This window comes from Ambystoma mexicanum, chromosome 6p (genome assembly GCF_040938575.1).
Source record: "Ambystoma mexicanum isolate Mex_15411 chromosome 6p, UKY_AmexF1_1, whole genome shotgun sequence".
Classification (NCBI taxonomy): Eukaryota; Metazoa; Chordata; class Amphibia; order Caudata; family Ambystomatidae; genus Ambystoma; species Ambystoma mexicanum.
The window spans coordinates 1,413,357,099-1,413,377,861 of record NC_090935.1 but is presented as its reverse complement, the minus strand read 5'-3'; the positions used below and the strand labels follow the sequence as shown (position 1 = coordinate 1,413,377,861).

Genomic DNA, 20,763 nt, shown 5'->3' with positions numbered 1-20,763 from the left:
AAGTATGGTAAAAGATTAGTTGCCTTTGGGGCCAAAATGTTAGGCAATCTTTTGCAACTTCCTCCGTGTGTCCCTATTGAATATCTCAAATTTGAGTTAACAGGTGTAAAGGAGGCATATATATGCCAATAAGTATTGGTTTTTCATGTCCTCTTGCAACTGAGACGATCCTAGTACCCTATGTCCAAGTACTCATGAGAATAGAGGGAGGGTTGCTCCATGGGTTAGCTCACACAAACTACTTTATATACAATGGACAGATGGCTAATTAATATCTCTTACTAAGGCTGGATTGAAAGCAAAGCTAAAGGCGAATATAAGATCATATGGCTATGAGACTTATATGAATGCATTAATGGCCAAGAAATGTCTGTATATTTCAATGAGGGCTACTCGCATGAACACACCCAAGTACTTTCAGGCATATCCTAGTGTGAGAACATTTAGAACGTATTTATTAATTAAATTTAATGTCTCAGAAGCGCTAGCAACTAAGGGTGCATGGTTGGGTTTCAGTTATGAAAGACGCTGTTGCCGTTTTTGCGGTAACAACGTAATCTAATCACTCCAACACCTCATAATATAATGTGAAAGTTTGAAATCCCTTTGTTATAAATACATCAAATCATATTGTAATACTATAGATATGAATGTTTTAACTGATGTATGGGTGACTTTTTTATTAGATTATATCAATTTGATATCTTTTATAGTGTCGTTTTATTTGAAAATCGTTGAGATTTTAAAATGTCTTGCATAGTGATTATGCTATCTTTCTTTTTAGTTACGGTATTATGAATTTTAGTCATGTAATGTTAATGGAATGTAATATGTTATACATAGCCAATATTGGCTATAAGTATATCAATAAAAATTTGAAATTAATCTACCAACTACTGATGAACTTCCTGGTCTGCCATGTTATCGTAACTTAAGTTACCTTGACAACTGTATGCACACAATGTTACCTTGTTCGGCCATGTAACCCTCCCCTACGAAGCCTTGGGCTTTCACATTCCTTGGAATTAGCTATGTCCAGCTACCACAGAATTAATAGTATTTGTTCGAGCATGATTAACTGGGGCTTTTTCTTAAAGCTGCAGAGATCAATTCTCTACTGTGATGGTGCAATTTAAAATGGCCGCTGCTTGTCCCGTTATTTTCCTTGGTAGGACACATTTGTTCTGCATTTATTTTGCGATCAACTGAGTCCTGGTGCATGCCTGGCACATGATACCGCTACCTATGGGTAGCTGCAACCTGACCCTACCTACAGTCATTCTGCCCTACTTTTGTAGCGAGCCCCTATCCTGGATACAGGCCTCCCTGTCACCAAGTCTATTCTATTTAAAAAGAATTGTGCAAGCTAATGCCTTTACTCCTTCGTCCCGTCCCCTTTCCTCCATACTTATGGGAAATTACTCCGTCCTGTTGTAAAAAGCATCACATTTTTCAAAAATGTGTCCTTCCTCTTTGTACGCTGGGTACCGCACGCGGCCGTAACCCTGCCCTCCTTAGCTCCGCCCAGCGTATCGCCCACTAGTCCTTTTCTCCGCATGTTCGGGACTAGACGCACTTGCATCTTGGTAGATTTTTTTTCCTTCCAGTGTCCTTCTCTCCTGCTCCGGTTTAGCGGTCGCGAGGTAGGCCAAGTAATCCTCGTGGACATTCTCTTGGAGCTGGTTGAATTTCCGCACAGTTGCTGTTGGAAACCGAAACGCCAGGGAGAGGAATATCAGATTGTGTGCGTTGCTTTTAAGCTGGCCAAGGGCTCCAGGAAGATCCTCCGGACTCCCAGGAAGCAGGACTGACCGAGCCTGAGCCCCCTCAACAGAGTGCGGCACCCCAGAAACAAGGAAAGCCCATCTCGACAGCCAGGAACTGCGGTGTGGCTATTTGCGGTAGACGCGAGGACCTGAACCCCAGAACAGCCACTTGTTTGCAGATTGCCGGTTGTGAGCGGTGACGGTCCCATTGCAGTGCAGGAGTCCTCAGAAGTCCTCCCTCTTGTCCCCATGACTGAGGCCCAGGAATCGTGAGATCTGTGTTGCTGCTCAGGAACAGAAGTCATCTGCTGCACTTTTTCTTCAATCGAAAGGTACTGTAAAAGTCTGAGAGAACTTGCCTTTTCTGTAGATTTGCTTGCATCTTCAATACTCACAAGTCTAAAAGGTTGCGGCCCTACATTGATTCTTCTTTTTCTTCAAAGACTTCTAAAATATTGTGCGACGACTTTTCTCATCTGGAAAGAAGTGCGTCAGCTCATATAGACTTTTGCTCCTTGACTTTGGCTTAGCCTGTTCTACTGAATGACTCTTATTGGAGGATCTGAAAGTATTTGCCTGCTTAATATTTGTGGTCTTTTGTATGTTCTAATAATAATTTCACATTTATATAGCGCTACGAACCCTCGGGTATCTGAGCGCTGCTTATTACCCACGGTGTGTGGTGCTCATTTATCAACCTCGGAAGGATGAAAGGCTGAGTTTGGTCCTGCCGCGATTCGAACCTGCGCTAGCAAGCTCTGCACGGATGTAAAAGCGAGCGCTCTACTCACTGTGCCACTTGACCGGCACAGTGAGTAGTCCTTTGACTTACTCCTAAATGATTCGAAATGCAACAGTGATATATTAATGTCTCCTGCACCCTAGCAATTGAAGTCACCTGAGGGTGTAGGTTGTGTCTGTGGGCGATCCCAAAAGGGTACTCGCTGATTTTGAAACTTAAGAGTGAGTATTTTGTGAAGTATATTTGAGCGTTACTGTTATAATGCTCCCTTCTGATGAAGGCTTACTGTGACTGACTGATAGATTGATAATTGTTTATTCAAGAAACCTTGAGTGTAAGAGTTTATTTGAATACTTGTCACTGTAAATCTGTGTAGCTCCCCTACAGTCACATTGACCGTTCTTGAGATAGGCCTGGCTGCTCAATCACACTACCAAACTGTGTAGTACAGACTTATACCTAATGTTGGGTTCCTATTGCCAGGAGGTCAGGGTTGTTGTAGTGCACCAAAAGGGTACTGCATGCAATCTTGCCTAACTGGAGGCAAATCCGGAAGATTGTTTAAGGGTTTTGGCGGGTTCCTCCTCGTACTGCCAACCCTCCCGTTCCACGACTCAGGAGGCCTAGAGGGGTTGTTCCAATGCGTCCAGAGGTGGCTGCCGTCATTGCTTCCAAAATGGCATGGAGGCCCCGAAGCAGGATTGAACTGGCCAGGATGTCGGGCCCCCACCCATGCACCCCAGTCGGAGACTGGCTGCGTCTGCCGGGCTTAGTCTGGTGCTGGATGCTCTCGCCCACAGAGAGACTAGAGTTCCAGCAGAAGTGTCCAAGGGTACCACCAGTGACCCGACAGGAGCAGCACATGTCATGACCCTTGCCCCTGGCCCTCACTGGCAAGTCAGCATTCCAATTGGGGCCAGATCAAAGGCCTTAAAACCTCATCCAAGACCCTCTTGGAGTCAGTCCTGGCGCCTTTGGCACCAGGCTCATAACCATCATGAAGACCAACATTAGAATGGGACTATCTACTTGGGACTATTTAGCTTGGTGGGGGGGGGGGGGGTTCAGCCAACATGGAGGCACGCACATAGCTCCGTTACAAGGAACTGAGCTATGCGGTCTAGTCTTTTGGGTGTGGCAGTCCTGGGACTATTTTACCCGGACTACTTTACCTGAGACTATTTAAACCACACCCAAACAGCAGAACATGCTTTGCGTTATTCCTCTGTGGGCAGCGTAATGCTCACCGTGTCCAGTTCTTTGATGCCAGCTTACCTCAAACCAAGGACCTGCAGAGAGAAAGAACACTATGACTACCTGGAACAGTATCCTGTCTTCAATCCATCGCGGACTTCAGTTCCACTCACCTAAAGGTATGAACTCAATCATCCGGCACCGCATGCATCCTGGAATACCATAACCTGGAAAGAGGCGAAACAAAGACAGCATTAGTAAGCGTTTACTCACGTTTCCTCCCGAATGAAGAAAGCCACACAATTCTTACCTCGGTAGTTGTCTCCTGGTCAGTATCATTGCTGGAACTTTACGGCGCTCAGCGAGGATCATCGCAACCTGCAAGGAGAGAAAAGACACAAGTTAGCAATATGAAAGGTGAAACAGCGCCGCACATCACGCATTACTCGCCGGACAGCATCGCGCACACCGTGCTTTCACCTACTGGCCCATGCTCCTCTTCAAACTGCATGACAACACCAAAGAACCTTTCCATACCTAAAAGGAAAGCAGCAAGACTTTATTATTCGAACTAAGAGGAACATAAGAACTGCATATAAAGACTGTAAAGCAGCAAACCTACCGAGTCGCAGCAGGCCTGGATTCCCACAGGGGGGCTTGCACCAGTGAAGTAACTTGGTTGCTGCTCGCCCCCCACATCTACGCGCCCCTGCCACGAGGAGCAGGACGGAGAATCCACCTCTTACAATATTACGGTGAGGAGAAGGCCCAAGGGCGAGGAAGGAGTTGAGGCCAAGGGAGGTGGGAAAACAAAGACAATCTGGTATTGAATCCAGCTCTCCTATATTGCAGACACATCTTTAACCAGAGGCCTTACCAAGGGAGAGGGTTCGAGAGTGCAAATCATCCAACCAGGGCTGGGTGGCGTCCCCGTGGATACCAGGTGAGCATAACGGCACATGCCTACGCTCTTGCAGGAAGCACAGGCCATGCTGAGGAAAGGGATGATTGGGTCCCAAAGCGACTCCGGGGCTCCCGAGTCTACTCTAGATACTACTTAGTAAAAAAAAGACTGGCGGCTTGAGGCCCACTCTTGACCTGCAGCATCTAAACAAGTTCCCAAGTCCCAAAAATTCTGGATGGTCGGCTAACTGGAGGAAGGGGATTTCCTGATGATGCTGGATCTAGAGGACGCTTACTTCCACGTCCTCATCCACGAAAAACATTGAAAGTTCCAGCGCTTCGTTGTACAATGGAAGCACTACCAATTCAAGGCCCTCGCTTTCGGCCTGAAGTCGGCACCCAGGTTGTTTACAAAGTGCCTGGCACCAGTGGCTGCCCACCTACGTCTGCAAGGGATTCATATTTTCTCTGAGTGGCCAGACCTCTCCTCCTCCCTCATGGCCTCAACCACTCTACTCCTCTTTGAGGACCTCCACATCCATCTTGATTCTCCCTGTTCCTCATCTGCGCTCTTTCGTGACCTCTGCGACTCTCTCCCTTTCTACCTTCCCCTCGGGCCCTACTCATTCTGGCATTCACACTTGAGGTCTTGATCGCCTCCCCCTCTCCATTCCCCTTACCACTGCTCTCTCCTGGAGTAATCCCTTCCTCCTCTCCTCTTTCCATTTCCTTCCACCCCCCCACCCCCTCCCCCTCCAAGCCAAGCCTACCCCAAGACTGCCACCCACCTTCTCAGACATCCATCCCATGAAGCGTGTGTCAATCGAGGCTTTCGCTGACACCTTCTCCTCCCCTCCTCCACCTCTGACTCACATCCTGACATGGCCCTGTCCCGGCTCTATTCCTCTCTGCTACTCTTGATGTTCTTGCCCCTGTCATGATCCGTTTGAAGTCCAAAGCCAAGCGGAATTCCTAGTATGACTCCGACCTAGCTACACTTAAACGTAAGTGTAGGGCGGCTGAGAGGAAATGGAGGACTTCCTGCTCATCCTCTGATGAACTGGCCTGCCCCAAAGGCAATATTGTCTCGCTATCCGCTCTAAGAAGAGAGGCCACATTCAAGCCCACGTCTCTGCGGCATCCAATATCTCAGCTGAACTCTTAAAATCTGCAAGGAGCTGGCGATCCCAGCTGCAAGCTCCACCCCTCCTCTCGCCTCCCAGGCCCTTTGCAACTCTTGCCTCTCACTTTAAGTCCAAAACTAAGGACATCTTGTCCTCACTCTCCTCCGCCACCTTCCTCTCCTCCCCTCCTTCCGACCCTGCTGACCCTCTGACACCACCCCACTCCTTCTTTCACTTCCTTTCCTTTTTTCTCCCCATATGAGGTTGCTAGACAAGTCAGATCTATGAAAACCTCATCAAACAGGTTCATCCCAGTTCCTCTGAAACCATTAAGGACCACATTGATGCCCTCGCTCCGGCCGTTGCTTATTTCTGTAACCATTCCCTTGCCTCTGGGACTTGCCTCTCGAGCACTCCCTTGTGCATCCTCTCCTCAAACCTACAGCTGATCCCTCATGTCCGGCTAACTATCGCCCAATCTCCATTTCTCCCTTTTTTGAGGAAGCTCCTGGAAAAGTTGGCCATCTCGCAGCTTAATCTTCATTCCGTCTGTGTTGGCTCTCTCCATGAGCACCAATCTGGTTCCAGAGCTGCCAGAAGCACGGAAACTGCTCTCCTGAACATCCTTGCAGACCTGCTCTCCAACCTCGACTCTAACATTCCTTCTGTCCTCATCCTACTTGATCTCTCCTCTGCTTTCGACGCGGTCAACCGTACTATCCTGCTCAATCGTCTCCACAACAACCAGGGTATCACCGATCAGGCTCTTGCCTGCCTGATCTTTCCTTTCTGATTGATTGACCTTCCCAGGTACAACTTGGGTCCTTCCTTTCATCTATCTCTCTCTACTTGTGGTGTTCCCCAGGGGTCTAACCTCTCGCCCTGGCTTTTCAACCAATACCTGGCTACTCTCACCTACTGCTCTTCCATTTTCTGCTTAAACTTCCAGTGCTATGCTGATGACACCCAACTCATTTTCAGGCTTACCCCAGACACCACTTCTTTTTCCCTAATCTGATTGTCTAACCGTCATTCAAAACTGATGTGCCGCCAACGATCTTTGTCTAAATGCCAACAAGACTGAGATCCTCTTCATTGGTACACCTTCACAATCCTTTCCCCTTACTCTCTGGCCGGCCTCCCCTGGCCCTCCTCCTACCCCTACCTGCGAGACTAAGAATCTCGGTGTTATCTTTGACTCCACACTTTCCTTCTCCGCACAGATCTCTGACTTTTCTAAAAAGTCAAACTTCCTACTGCACCTCCTTAGAGGTACTCTGCCTTTCCTCTCCTTCCCCCAGAAGCTCACTGTCTCCCAAGCTCTGGTTCTCTCTAGGTTGGACTTCTGTAACAGCCTCTTTCTAAATCTACCTGCCTCCACTCTCTGCCCTTTACAACTAATCCAGAACAGGACTGCAAGACTGGTCCTTGGCCTCAAGCCCTGGGATTATATCTCTCCAACTCTGAAATCCCTTCATTGGCTCCCAGTGGGCGCAAGGATTACATTTAAAACCCTGTGTTGTTCACAAGGCTTTCTGGTGCTTGCATCCAAAATACCTTCAACTATCCCTCTGTAAAATCCTCCCCTCCAGAGCCCTTCGCTCCTCTACGTCTAACTCCCTCAGGGTCAGTTGTTTTTCAAAGAAACAAGCTGGGGGTATATCTGTCTTCGTGGGGATCTCTGTTTGGAACAGCCTGCCGGCCACTCTGAAACTTGAGGAGAACCATCTCTGGTTCCGGAAACACCTCAAGGCCTTCCTCTTCGCTTCTGCCTTTGCCTCTCTTCTCCCTTGCTGATCTGTTTTCTCTCGACACCATGCTCCTGGCCACCCCTTGTCGGTTCCAGGTACCTGCTCACCCTCCTGCATTGCCTCCGAGCCACCTCTTGCACTAGGATCTGCATCTGTACACATAGTCCCCCATTTTTCTGCACTTATCAGATATACCCTATCTGACAAACTACGCACTTGCCTCTGCCTGTATTTATTTTACTCATTTATTGCATTTATTTATTGCACTTATTATTTATTCTGTTCTCTGATTTGTTCTGCACTTTCCACTCCTTCCCCCTTCCTTGCACTTGTGTGTTCTAAATGTCACTGGCCTAGTAAGATCGTCTCCCTTGTTCCCCTCCCCTTGTTTGGTTGTGCTCTGAAACACTTGTGTATGAAAGCGAAATAAATAAAATATCGTCATATGTACACGTACCTCGATGACTGGCTCATTTGAGCCAAGTCAAGGAAAACTGCCGTCGATCACATGGACAGGACCATCCGGCTGCTGACGGATCTGGGATTCGCAGTGAACTATCCAAAGTCCTGCTTGATTCCATCGCAGGACGCACTGTTCCTGGGCTTCAGGCTCAACATGGTCTCCTGCCTAGCAGCCCCATCGGAGGAGAGTAGCAGCCGTTTTGGGCAAGGTGCCGCAGCTGCTGGCACTGAAGATCGCCACGGTACGGACCGTCAAGTTGCTGCTCGGCATGTCGTGCATCTCCCTGATCCAGCTCTGCAGGTTGCGGATGCGGCCCCTTCAAGAGTTCATGGACGCTCAGTGGGTCCTGGAGTCAGGGAAGCTTTGCAGACAGGATTGTGCTCGACAAGGAGTTCTGTCGAGCGATAAGGTGGTGGGCCGTGCCCTTCAACATCGATGGTGGCACACATTTTCAGAGCCCCCATTCCAAGAGACTGTCACCAAAGACTCTTCCCTGGATGGCTGGGGAGCCCACACCAGATGTCTCCACGCGGGGGTCCTGTGGCTACCATAGGAGATGGATCTCCACATCAATATCCTGGAACTGCGAGCATTCTTCTGGGCCGTCAGATCATTTCTTCCGTCCCTCAAGGGCAAGGTGGTGAGGGTCTTCATGGACACCACCACCACCACAATGTTATACATCAGAAAGCACTGGGGCACCAGACTCCAGCTCTTTCCAGAGAGGCGCAGGATTTGTGGCACTGGGTTGTCGCCCGGGGGATGTTCCTTATTCCTTTTCATCTGGCGGGCGTCAAGAACACAATCGCGGACTCCCTCAGCAGGGAGTAACTCTTGCCACGAGTGGGAGCTTCGGCAGGATCAAGTGGACAGCCTCTTCTGCAGGTGGGGCAGACCCCGGATCGACCTGTTCGCAATGGTGACTAACTCCCAATGCCAGAGGTTCCACCAGCCGAGGAGCATGGGGGGGATGCGTTTTTCTTCCCTTGGGAAGGCCTCTTCCTGTACGCATTCCCTCCGTTACCGCTCCTACTGCGACTCATCAATCTCAAACTGAGCCAATGCAGGATGATCCTCGTTGCTCCAGTGTGGCCGAGGCAGATTTGGTACCCAAATCTTCTCAGCATGTTGGTGTCACCCCTGGTCAAGCTGCCGGTGGTCGTGGATCTGCTGCAGCCTTAGAATTCAGAGAATATGAGCTGCAGGCGGACTGCAGGGAGGTCCTTGCCAGGGCCAGAGTGTTGATGCTGAAGTGCTACTGGCACAAGTGGAAACATTTCGCAAAGTGGTGCCGGAAGCAGAAGATCAACCCTCGGAGGGTCACATGCCACAGATTCTTCCTACTTGTCCTTGGCCAAGGCGGGGCTGGCGCACACCTCCATCAAGGTGCATCTGACTGCTATCTCCTGCTACACCAGGTCTCCGGGACGGTCTTCTCTTTGGTTCCATAGTCTCATCAAGGAGTTCCTCAAAGGATTAATATGGTTGTTCCTGCTGGATGAATGCTCCTGCCCGGCGTGGGAACTCAACGTGGTAATGACAATGCTCATGCGGGGGCCCCATTCGAGCCAATGCATCAGGCCCCCTCTCTAGTTCCTTTAGTGGAAAACTGCTTTCCTAGTGGCCTTCACCTCTGCCAGGAGGGTAGGTGAGATCCAGGCCTTATGCTGCAAACAGCCGTATCTGGCTTTTCACGACACAAGGGTGGTGCTTTGGATGCACCCTTCTTTCATGCCGAAGGTTCCGTCGGACTTCCACCTCAACAAGCCTTTGGTGTTGCCTGTGTTTTTTCCGAAGCCTTCGTTGCCGCCGGAAAGGTATTTGCACTCGCTGGATGTGGCTCGTGCTCTGAAGTTTTATGTGGCACGCACAAAGTTTTCGAAGACCTCCCAACTTTTCGTGAACTTTGGTCCTGTGAACCGTCACAAGGCCTTGTCCAAGGCTTCCATCTCCAGGTGTCTCTCCAGCTGTATCACCCACTGTCACTGGTAGGCAAACCGACTGCTGCCCGGCCGTTTGAGAGCCCATTCTACCAGAGCGATCGCTGCGATGACTGTTTCTGTCTGGTGTACCCCTGCTCGACATTTTCAGTCTTGCTTCCCCTGACTTGCTGTTAGCCTGTCCAGAATAAGTCTTTAGTAGGTTTTATCTACCTAGAATAACTGAGTCATAAAGTGTAACAGTGGGTTTTGCTTTCTATGGTCTGTTTTAGACGGACACAAAAAGTCTTAGGTTTACACTTGCCTTTTAAGTAGCAGATCGCTCCTGTATAAAGTGTATAGGTTTTACTTATCTTGAGTAAAACTGTTATCCTAAAATAAGTTAGTTATTGCTTTCCTTAGTCTGTGACCTGAAAAGCAACTGTAATTGAATTACACCCGAAGGTCCAACTCACCTAAAATAACTGTTATCCTGAATCCGAGCTATGGGTTTATACTGTTCTTAGAATCTGTTTTTCCCTAGATCAGAAAAGTGTATTGTCCAGTTGATATGACTCTGATTTCTTGCTGAGTGTCACGGTACAACTGATGGGGTCTACTACCCTGGTATTACTGAAAGTAATCTAAAAGGAACTATTGGTTTTGACTTGCCTAGAACTCCTGTTAGGTATTACAAATAAGGTTGTGCTTTGGGTATTACAAATAAGGTTGTGCTTTGGTCTGTGCACCTTCAAGCATAGTGTTTTGTAATTGTGTCTATATATAATGTGATGGGACTCCTTTCCCCCAAGATTTATCGAGGCCTACTTATATTTAAATAAACCATTTAATTTTACAATAAATAGTATTTGTTTCTCTTTGGACTATTTGTATTACAATTGCATTTGTACTGATTCTACAGCTCTCTCCCTACTAGGATAAGCCTGGCTGCTATGTCTACGCTACCATGAACTCGGGTGGTACAGCCTTATACTAAGAGTGGAGTCCTGTACTGCCTCAGTTGAATGGTTTTACTAAGCCCTTAGTTGGACTTCAGAAAAACTGTGCTAATAATGGCTGAATTTAGAAATCCATCTTAATAATTTGATTCGTAAATCTTTTGCTGAGTTACAAAAAAATAAACTGTTTCACAGTTCAAAAATGTTATATTAATTTGAGGTGATTTCTCTCTATATTGCAGGTATTAACTCTATTGTGGCCATTGCTTCATACACTGGCTACAACCAGGAAGACTCTGTCATCATAAACCGTTCAGCTGTTGACCGTGGCTTTTTCAGGTTTGCATTCATTTATATATGCTATGATGTTTTAAACCGCACAACGCTGCTATTTGCATGGTCTCTAGTGTGTATGAAAAGTGGTGGGGTTGGTTAGTGGGGGAAGAGGGATAGAATAGAAGCTGTGCTCTTCTGTTGATGCTTGCAGAACAAGGGGCAACTGGCGTCTGTGTGACCTTTCTTTGTGAGCTTTCTGGTGTGCACTAGATTTTTTTTTGGTTCATGGGGGTAGCGTTCCAGTGTCTGGGTTGTTTGCAGCTTTTTGGTTTTGTGGCATGGTTGGTGGTGGATGTTGGGTAAGGTTTTCATAGCAATGATGAATCTTCCTGACCTTTATCAACCCCCAGGACTTTTTGCATTACTGGTGGATTATTTTTCTCTATACCTCAGTGAGTGGGATCCTATTTCAACACTGACACTTTTATTTTATAGGTGTCATTTTTAACACTCTCCATAGTGTCTTTTATCCTCTTTGACAACCTTTGGTATATACCTTTTTATTGTTGCAGGGTTGCCCTTGGAGGTCCCCTTTAACTTTCTCTGGCTAACCTTATGAGAACTACAGTTCTCAAGGGTAGGAAGGATCTTTGGATCCCTTTTTACATTTTGTTGGGTGCAACCAGCACACCCCACCTTGCAATGTATCCCTTTTCTCCTTTTAACTATAACATTTCTGTTACAGGGACACGCTTGATGTTAATGGTTGGTGGCAGTGAACCTTTTTCCTAATTCAGTGCACCTTTACCACGGGCTGTTTTCACAAAATGGCCCCTGTCTTTTTTCACCATGTGTTCCCTGCCCTTTCTTGTTCCTTCCGGAAAATCCTTTTGTCAATTTTGTCTTCGGTGGGAGTCCTATGGCTTCCCCGCGGAGGTTCCAGAGTGTCTGTGAAGGCAGGAAGCGAGGGAGGAGTCCAAAACACTGCAGCCCTTTGACTTCTAGCTTAACTGCCAGAGTCCAGTTTAAACTGGGAGGCTGGCTGTCCGGAAAGGGCTGCCAGCCCCTCCCAGGTTTGAATATTGCATGGCTGTTTGATTGCCTGGGTTCCTGCATAAAAATCTGATTCTGGAAGCTGAAGAAATAGTAGAACCACCGTAACCGAAGAGGAAGAAACGAAGGCCGTCGCTATTTCCAGCGACCAGAGAGCCTGCTGTGTAACAGGAGCCTGCTGTAACCCTTCCTTCTAATGGACCTGGTGATCTTGACACAGACTACCCGACCCAGAACCCGGTGAGACCTACTAGACTCAAGAAGACCTGCATTTCGAGCCATCCCACGTCGTGCTGCAATCTTGCAGGACTGCAATACCCCAATACCTTGAGGCCTTTAGCCATTGTGTGGTCCACAGTCTTCCGAAATCCTATTCTTGTTGAAACTTTGTGAGCATGCTGCTGAACCTACAGAGATGTGAATTGAGTCCGACAAGTCCCCTCACCAGAGTGCTGGACCTTGCAAATTAAGAGAATCAGATAGCGATATTCAATCATCTTCTGACTCCTGAAAAGGGCACCAAAATCCATAGAGCTGCATTTAGCCCTGAATAAACACTTGCCTGGGGCATTCCCTGTTGATCCCTGCTGCAGAAGCCCTTCCAGTGTCCTGTCTTCAAGTTTATCCACCAGTTTATCTGTTCTTGCTAAAGGATGGATTAGTCTCCGTGACTGCATTTAGAGCTCTCTAGTCAACACAATCTCAATTCCTTGGTTCCTGCTTTTGGCGCTAGTACAACTGGGCTAGCCCATGGACTCGAAGATGGCTCTATAACACCAAGGTCAAGCTTCGTGTTAATGTCAGAACTCACATAAAGGAAGAGATTATCAGACATTCTGTAGCCACTTCTTTTGACAGGGAGACTGTCACCAGTGAGTATATCATGCTGGCCCCAACGTGTCAAGCCTGGTGTCGGAGAAAACGGGGGGGTGGGCGGTGTCAAACTGACTGATCATAGCTTTGCACTCCTCCTGTTGCTGCAGAGTCGGGTGTGAAGAGAGGGACTCCTTCAGTTGTCTAATCTGATGGGTGTCCCCTGAGGAGATCATGGAGAGGCTCACTCTCCTACTCCCCTTGAAGCAAAACTCCCAGTTCTGATCTAGAGACATGCCTTCAGATGGTTAGTGTGATAGACCCTGGGGTCCTCCTTGGGGTTGCCAAAGTCCACTAAATAATCTCTCCAAGTTTGCCTCCAACTTTGCAGGGTCCTATCCATTTGTCATGCAAGGCTCTCTACCTTGTAGGAACCATAACTAATAATCTGGAGTTAATGCCACTGTTGGGGAGAATTCTCAGAAATGTGCGAATTCCCTACACCTTAGAGAACCCCAGGAACTTTGTTGGATTTTGAGGACTTGATTTTTTTTTAACCTGGAGAGAGCGAGACCCTTTTTCCCACTTGTATTTTAATGTTATTTTAGTACACTGTTTCTTTTGTTTGTGGAGTCTGACGTACTCCATGGGCATCAGCGTTTACATTGTGGCATGCAGCACCTTTAATGCATTGAAACAGGGAAGTCTCTTAGATTTCCCAAGGTTAAAATACCTTCTCTGGGATAAACTACTGTTTCCCAGAGCAGTAAAGTGTAATTGACTTTACTTACATTTGTAACTATTCTAGACTCGGCACACCCTATCTTACAATAGGGTGCTGGAGGGGTTACTTAGTATCCCCTTTGTCTATTCTCATGTAACCTTTTTGTTAGCCTCTCCTCACTGAATGGCTGGTGGCAGTGGTTTCGTTTTTACTACCGTGGTGTGCATTTACCGCGGGCTGCGTTCGCAGCTGCAGTAAAGCACCCAAAGGTCCCACTTTTGTCAAAAGGGCCCCGTCGTCTTTTTTCACCATTTCTTTGTGTAAGGGTCCTCGGGATTTACTCTGGGTGCCAAACCAGGTCTGGTCCCTTTGTTCATTTTTTGTCTTTGGCGGGATTCACCAGTGAAGCCTTCCTCTGGCTCCAGGGTGTCTGGGGTAGGCAGGAAGTGAGGGAGGTGCCCGAAACTCCCTGTGCTTAGTCTCCTAGAGGACCCAAATGCACTCTGTGATTGGCTGGCTGACTGTCCGTCAAGTACAGCCACCCTGCTGGTTGAGTGACAGAAATGAATGAAAGGGAGGCAACTGTATAAAAGGCGAGTTGGCTCGGAAGGCAGTCGACCACTGGACGAAGGAACCGAAGAAGAACTTGAGTACTCCTGCTGCAACTCCTGGACCGTTGGTTTGCCCGTTGAAGCCCTACTGCAGTGCCGAAACGCCAAGTTTGCATCGACGGAGAAGCCCCTGCAAGGACTTCTTCTCCCCTTGAGTTGGTGGGACCAATCGACTCCAAAGTAAGCCACCTGGACATCCGTCTCAGAGCTGGCTGAATTTCCAGAGTTGCTGCTGGAAAACTTGGAGCCAGGGAGGAGAACACCAGTGTTTGTGTGCGTTGCTTTTAAGCTGTTCAAGAGCTCCAGGAAGATCTTGCGGACTCCCAGGAAGCAGGACTGACCGAGCCTGAGCCCCCTCAACAGAGTGAGGGACCCCAGTAGCAAGGAAAGTCCATCTTGACAGACGGGAACCGCTGTGTTGCTTTTTGCGGTAGACTTGAGGAGCTGAAACGCCGAACAGCCACTTGTTTGAAGATTGCCGTTTGCAAGCGGTGACCGTCCTATTGCAGTGCAGGAGTCCCCTGAAGTCCTCTCTCTTGTGCCCACGACTGAGGCCTAGGAACAGTGAGATCTGCAGAGCTGCTCAGGAACGGAAGTTATCTGCTGCACTTCTTCAATACAAAGGTACTGTAAAAGTCTGAGAGAACTTACCTCTTGTTGCAGAGTTGCTTGGATCTTCTCCTACTCACAAGTCTAGCAGCTTGTGGCCCTACATTGATTCTTCTTTTTCTTCAAAGACTTCTAAACATTGTGCAAAGGCTTTTCTTACTTACCTGCAAAGAAGTACTCTAGCTCTTATAGACTTTTGCCCATTTGACTTTGGCTTAGCCTGTTCTAATGAATGACTTATTGGGGAATCTGAAAGTATTTGCCTGCTTAAGAATATTTGTGGTCTTTTGTATGTTCCAATAATCTTTTACTTAGCTTTACTCCTAAATGCAACAGTGATATATTAATGTCCCCAGCACCCTAGCTATTGAAGTCACCTGAGGGTGTAGGTTGTCTGTGGGCCATCCCAAAAGGGTACTTGCTGGTTTAGAAATATTAAGAGTGTATATTTTGTGAAGTATATTTGAGTGTTACTGTTATATTGCTCCCTTCTGAAGAAGGCTTATTCTAACTGACTGAAATCAATTTATAATTCTTTATTCAAGAAACCTTGTGTGTAAGAGTTTATTTGAATACTCGTCACTGTGAATCTCTGTAATTCCCCTACAGCTCACATTGACCCCTCTTGAGATGAGCCTGGCTGCTCAACACCTACCAACATGTGTAGTACAAGCTTATACCAAAGGTTGCGTTTCCTATTACCTGTAGTCAGGGTTGATGTGCACCCAAAGGGTACTGCATACAATCTTGCTTAACACATGGCAACATTGGATATGAAAGATGCTTATTTCCATATTTCAATGTTCCCAGCGCACAGAAGATTATTGCGGTTCAAGATGGCAAACCAGCACTACCAAATCAAGGTGCTAGCCTTCGGAATAGCATCCTCACAAAGGGTAGTCACAAAGGTATTGGTGGTGGCAGCGCACCTGCGCAGGGAGGCAATCCCAGTGTACCCTTCCCTGGAAGACTGGCTGATTACAGGGGAGACTCCACAAATTTGCAGGCAAAACATTAAAATAACTATCGACATTCTTTCAATTGGGCTTCTCCATAAACTAGAACAAATCAAGCCTAGTGCTGAGCACAAACAAACGGTTCCTAGGAGATGTAATAAACTCAGAAGAGGGGTTAGTCTTTCCATCAGAGGAAAGAGTCCAAAACATGTTACTGCAAATACCTCATTATGAAGCCGGCCGCCAGATAAGCATAAGCATACGCAAAGCTATGCATTTGCTAGACATGATGGCATCTTGCATTTACCTGGTACCACACGCGCATGCGACCCATGCAGGAGTGGTTGGCGAAACGGTGGTCTCAGGCAATTGGTCAGTGGGACGATCTAGGGTGCGTTTCGCCAACACTAGTACAAAACCTTCGCTGGTGGACAAGAGAAAATCTGTTGAAGGGAAAACCCTTTCACAATCTGGAAGTGCAAGCGATTGTCACAACAGACGCCTCACTCGCTGGGTGGGGGGGGGGCGGCTCATTGCCTTCATCACACAGCACAAGGTCTGTGGACTCCTGATACAGCGCAGAACCACATCAATCTGCTGGAACTACTGGCGGTGTTAAAGGCCTTTCAGGCATTCAACATACACCTAGCAAACTAGTCCGTGCAAGCCCTCAACGACAGCACTACAGCAATGTTTTACATCAACAAACAAGGGGGCACACAGTCTCCAAATCTGTCCAAGCTAGCACAACAAATTTGGAAATGAGCACTGTAACGGAAAATATTCCTATTGTCGCATCACTTTCCAGGGGAACTCCACTCTCTGGCAGACTCATTGAGCAGAGATCCCCTACCAGAGGAACACGAATGGCAACTAGACACAGGGGTCGTAGAACACCTTCTCTCAATGGGGTTTCCCCACAATAGACTTGTTCGCTACAAGCTAAAACAGTCAATGCCCAGACTTTGCGTCCAGGTTCCCCAGCTAGGGTCCAAGGGGAACGCCCTATGGATTAACTGGTCAGGGAAACTTGCTTACGCCCCCCTGACTCATGAACAGGGTAGTGAACAAAAGCCGCAAGCAACAAGTGATGCTCATCCTAGTTGCTGCTATGTGGGCAAGACAACCTTGGTATCCACATCTGTGCAAACTGGCGATGTGCGATCCCATGAAGCTCCTGTGCCTGACCAACCTCACACAGCACGGGTGATTAACCGTGCACCCTCAACCTCACTCGAACTTGGCAGCATGGCTCCTGAAGTCATTGTTTGGACATCTTAGCCTACCGCAGAGGTGTATGGATATCTTGAAGGAAGCATGAAAGCCTAATACTAGACACTTATTTCGACAAGTGGAAGAGAGTTAATTGGTGCCAGTCTAAACAAATTAACCCCATAGAATGTACCCCATCCCACATTCTAAATTATATGCTCCACTTGCTAGAATCTGGGTTAGTTTTCAACTTTATAAAGGTCCACCTGGTGGCCTTGTCAGCCTACACCACCTCCCACAATAAAGTATCATGGAAGGTGCTGGTCATCAAGGCATTCATGGAGGGGGGTATAGAGACTTCACCCTCAGGTTTCAAACCCGCAGCCAGGATGGGATCTCAATGTAGTACTACCTAAGCTCATGGGGACCCCCTTTCGAACCGATGCACAAGTCCAGTCTTAAACACCTGACTTACAAGACTGCCTTCTTAGTGGCTATTACTTACATAAGAAGAGTTGGTGAATTGCAAGCATTGTCAGTGCAGGGTCCTTTCTTTGTCATACACAAAAACAAACTGGTTTTACGTACTTATCCTGGGTTCTCTCCTAAATTCATCTCAAAATTTCATGTGTACCAGTCCCTTGAGCTTCCGGCTTTTTTCCAGAACCCTAAAAGCTCTGCTGGGGTAAAACTCCATACACTCGATGTAAGGAGTGCGGTCCTTTACTATGCAAACAAGGCCAGACAGCTAAGGAAAACAGACCAACGGTTTGTCTCCGTAGCCCCAGGCAGAGTCGGGGGATCGCATTTCCAAGAATGCCATCTCCAGATGGATAGTCTGGTGCATAAAACTGTGCTATTCCCTGTCAGACAAGACACTGCCTTTCACGCCGAGAGCTTACTCCACAAGGAGCACAAATGTCCCCCTAGACAGCACTTGCCAATGCAGCTACTTGAAGCTCAGTACACACTTTCACTCAGCGCTTCTGCATTGACACACATTTCAAGGCCAATGCAAACGTGTTACAAGCGTTTCTAAGACATCTGTTTGCCCATGAACCTTCTCACCCCACCACCTTCTCCTAACACTGCTCGCTAATCCAGCACAGCATGTGATCTCAGCGGATTCCACAAGCCTCAGAAGGGATGCATTACTCACCGTAAACGTATTTCTGATGCTTGGATCTGCTTGGATTCACATGCTCCCACCGTTCCTCCCCTCGGAGAGAAGGTGCATGGATGCTAATGGGCTGGTCTGCTACATATCTGCATGGGTAAATCTGTACTCGCGCTACACTGTGCTACCTCATGTCACAAAAATAACAATCTGAGGGACCTTGACGTGTGAAGCACCATGGGTACAGTAAGTCACACTAGGGATAGTATTACTGGCACGCTTTGTCGACATCCCTTTTCGAATTTCAAAAACTGTAATACTCTGCAGCTGCCACTAGCCATCAGGACTCCAAGTTTCTTTACTGTTTTTGATGATGTTGGAGCTGTTAATAGATCTGTTGGCCATGGGATGTAGTGGCTGTTTTTGGATACAACCATTATTTCTGTTTTGCCAGGGTTGAGTTTGAAGTTGTTCATCCAGCCGTAGTTCTTGTAGGCTTTCTTGCAGGTTTGTGTTTGCTACGTGTGTGTTTTGTACTTTGTAGATCTTTGTCATCAGCGTAGTTTTTTATGTAAGGCTATGTCTTTTAATGAGCTTGATTAGTCGGGCCAGGTATATGTTAAAGTGTAGCAGAGATGGGGAGGATCCTTGATACTCCACAGGTGGATTCCCTAGGGGTGGATTTGAAGGGTTTGATCCAGATGGTTTTCATTCTGTTAAGAAGGATTTAATCCAGCGCAAGGCTAGGTCGGCTATTCCGGTCTCCTGATGAGAATGTCATGGTTTGCTGCTGAGAGATACAGATGTATTAGAGCTGCGCTTGAGTCTGTATTAGCATTCTGGTTGTCCCAAATTGAGAGCAGTGCTATTTCTGGTCCTATTCTGTCTGAAGCCTACTTGTGCCTGGTCCAGTGTTGGGTAAGATTTTCATAGTAATGGTAAATCTTCCTGACTTGTGTCAACCCCAGAACTTTTTTGCTTTACTGGTGGATTATTTTTCCTTATACCTCTGAGTGGGAACCTTTTTCCACACTCTCAATCTTTTACTCTTTTCATGGGTGTCATTTTTTTAGACTCTCCTTAGTCTTTTTAAAGTTGTCAAAAATGATAACTTTTTTGGCAATAAGCGCCTGTTGTTACTGGGTTGCCATAGGGGTGCCCCTTTTAACTTTCTCTGGCTAACCTTGAGAGAACGACAGTTCCCAAGGGTAGAAAGGATTTTTGGATACCTTTTACTTTTTATTTGGTGAAACCAGCACACCCCACCTTATGTGGAGTACTGGGGAGATGCAATGTATCCCCTTTCACACTAAAACTGTAAATTTTGTTACAGCGACAAGCTTACCTTTTTAATGGTTGGTGGCAGCGATACCTTTTACTAATTCGGCGCCCCTTTACCGCAGGCTGTGTTCACAACTGCAGTAAAGGCACCAGAGCCTGCTCTTTTTACCAAAATGGCCCCTGGCTTGTTTTTCACCATTTTACTGTGTCTTGTCCTTCCTCCTTCCTTCCCCCGACATCCAGGGCGGAAAATTCCTTTGTGTGATTTTTAACTTCGGCGGGAGTCCCCGGGACTCCCAGCCCAGGCTGCAGCCTGTCTGTGAAGGCAGGAAGTGAGGGAGGAGTCCAAAATCCAGTCCTTTTGTCTTCCTCCTTGCCTGAATGGGAACAAATCCGAATTGGGGGGGGGGGGGTGGGGGCTGGCTGTCCTGATTGGACAACCAGAACGCCCCTTGTTGTAAAATGCAGGGAGAGAATGCAGAAGTTGTGCTGTTGTTCCTGTTAAATACTCCAAACCTGGACGCTGAAGACAAGTCGACCACTGGAACCAGAACCAAAGAGAATGATGAAGCGACAGACTTTTTCACGCGACCGGAGAGCCTGATGTAGCTCTTCCTTCCAATCGGCGTGGAGACTCCGAAAACGACAACCCCGACCCTGGTTAGACCCACTAGACTGCATTTTGAGCCATCCCACTCCGCACTGCAATACCCCAGTACCCTGGGACCTCGAGCCAATGTGTGGTGCAGTCTTCCGAATTCAGAATCTCATGGAAACTTCGTGGGCATCCTGGTGTATCTCTAGAGACACAAATCAAGTCTAATAAGTCCCTTCATCAGAGTGCTGTAGCTTTGTAGCAACTAGAATCCGACTGGCGATATTCTGTCGTCTTCTGTGCCCCTTGTAAAAGGTGGCAAGTCCAGAGCCGCATCTAGCCACGAGGAAAACCTTGCCTAGAGCCTTCCCCGTTGATCCCTGCTGCAAAGTCCCTTCCAAGGTCCTGTTTTTCGGTCACCACGACTAGTAATACACCGACCAGGTGTTTGGCTGCAGATCCTAAAGTTCTCCTGCTGCAAAATCTTTTGTGCTGAGGTACTGTGCCGCCTTGGGTAGTTACTTACCTTAAGTCTCTTGTGATTCCTGTGTAGTTGTGGGGTGTTTTCTGTGATTGGGAGGCCTCTTGTCCAGTTCACACAGTTCCCACTGCTGGAATCCTCCTAGGGTGTCTTCTGTTTAGCCCCTGGACCTTCAACTAACTCTAAAGTAAAATACTCACCTGTTTGAACAGTC

General features: G+C 47.5%; 1 protein-coding gene across 2 annotated transcripts in view; it reads left to right on the top strand.

Annotated features, from left to right (window-relative positions):
- POLR2B (RNA polymerase II subunit B) overlaps positions 1 to 20,763 on the top strand; it is a 616,839-nt gene that overhangs the window by 344,698 nt on the left and 251,378 nt on the right. For both annotated transcript variants that reach the window (XM_069626112.1, XM_069626111.1), the window contains one exon: positions 11,064 to 11,160. In XM_069626112.1, the coding sequence (XP_069482213.1) occupies positions 11,064 to 11,160 (97 nt within the window). The remainder of the gene's footprint in view (positions 1 to 11,063; positions 11,161 to 20,763) is intronic.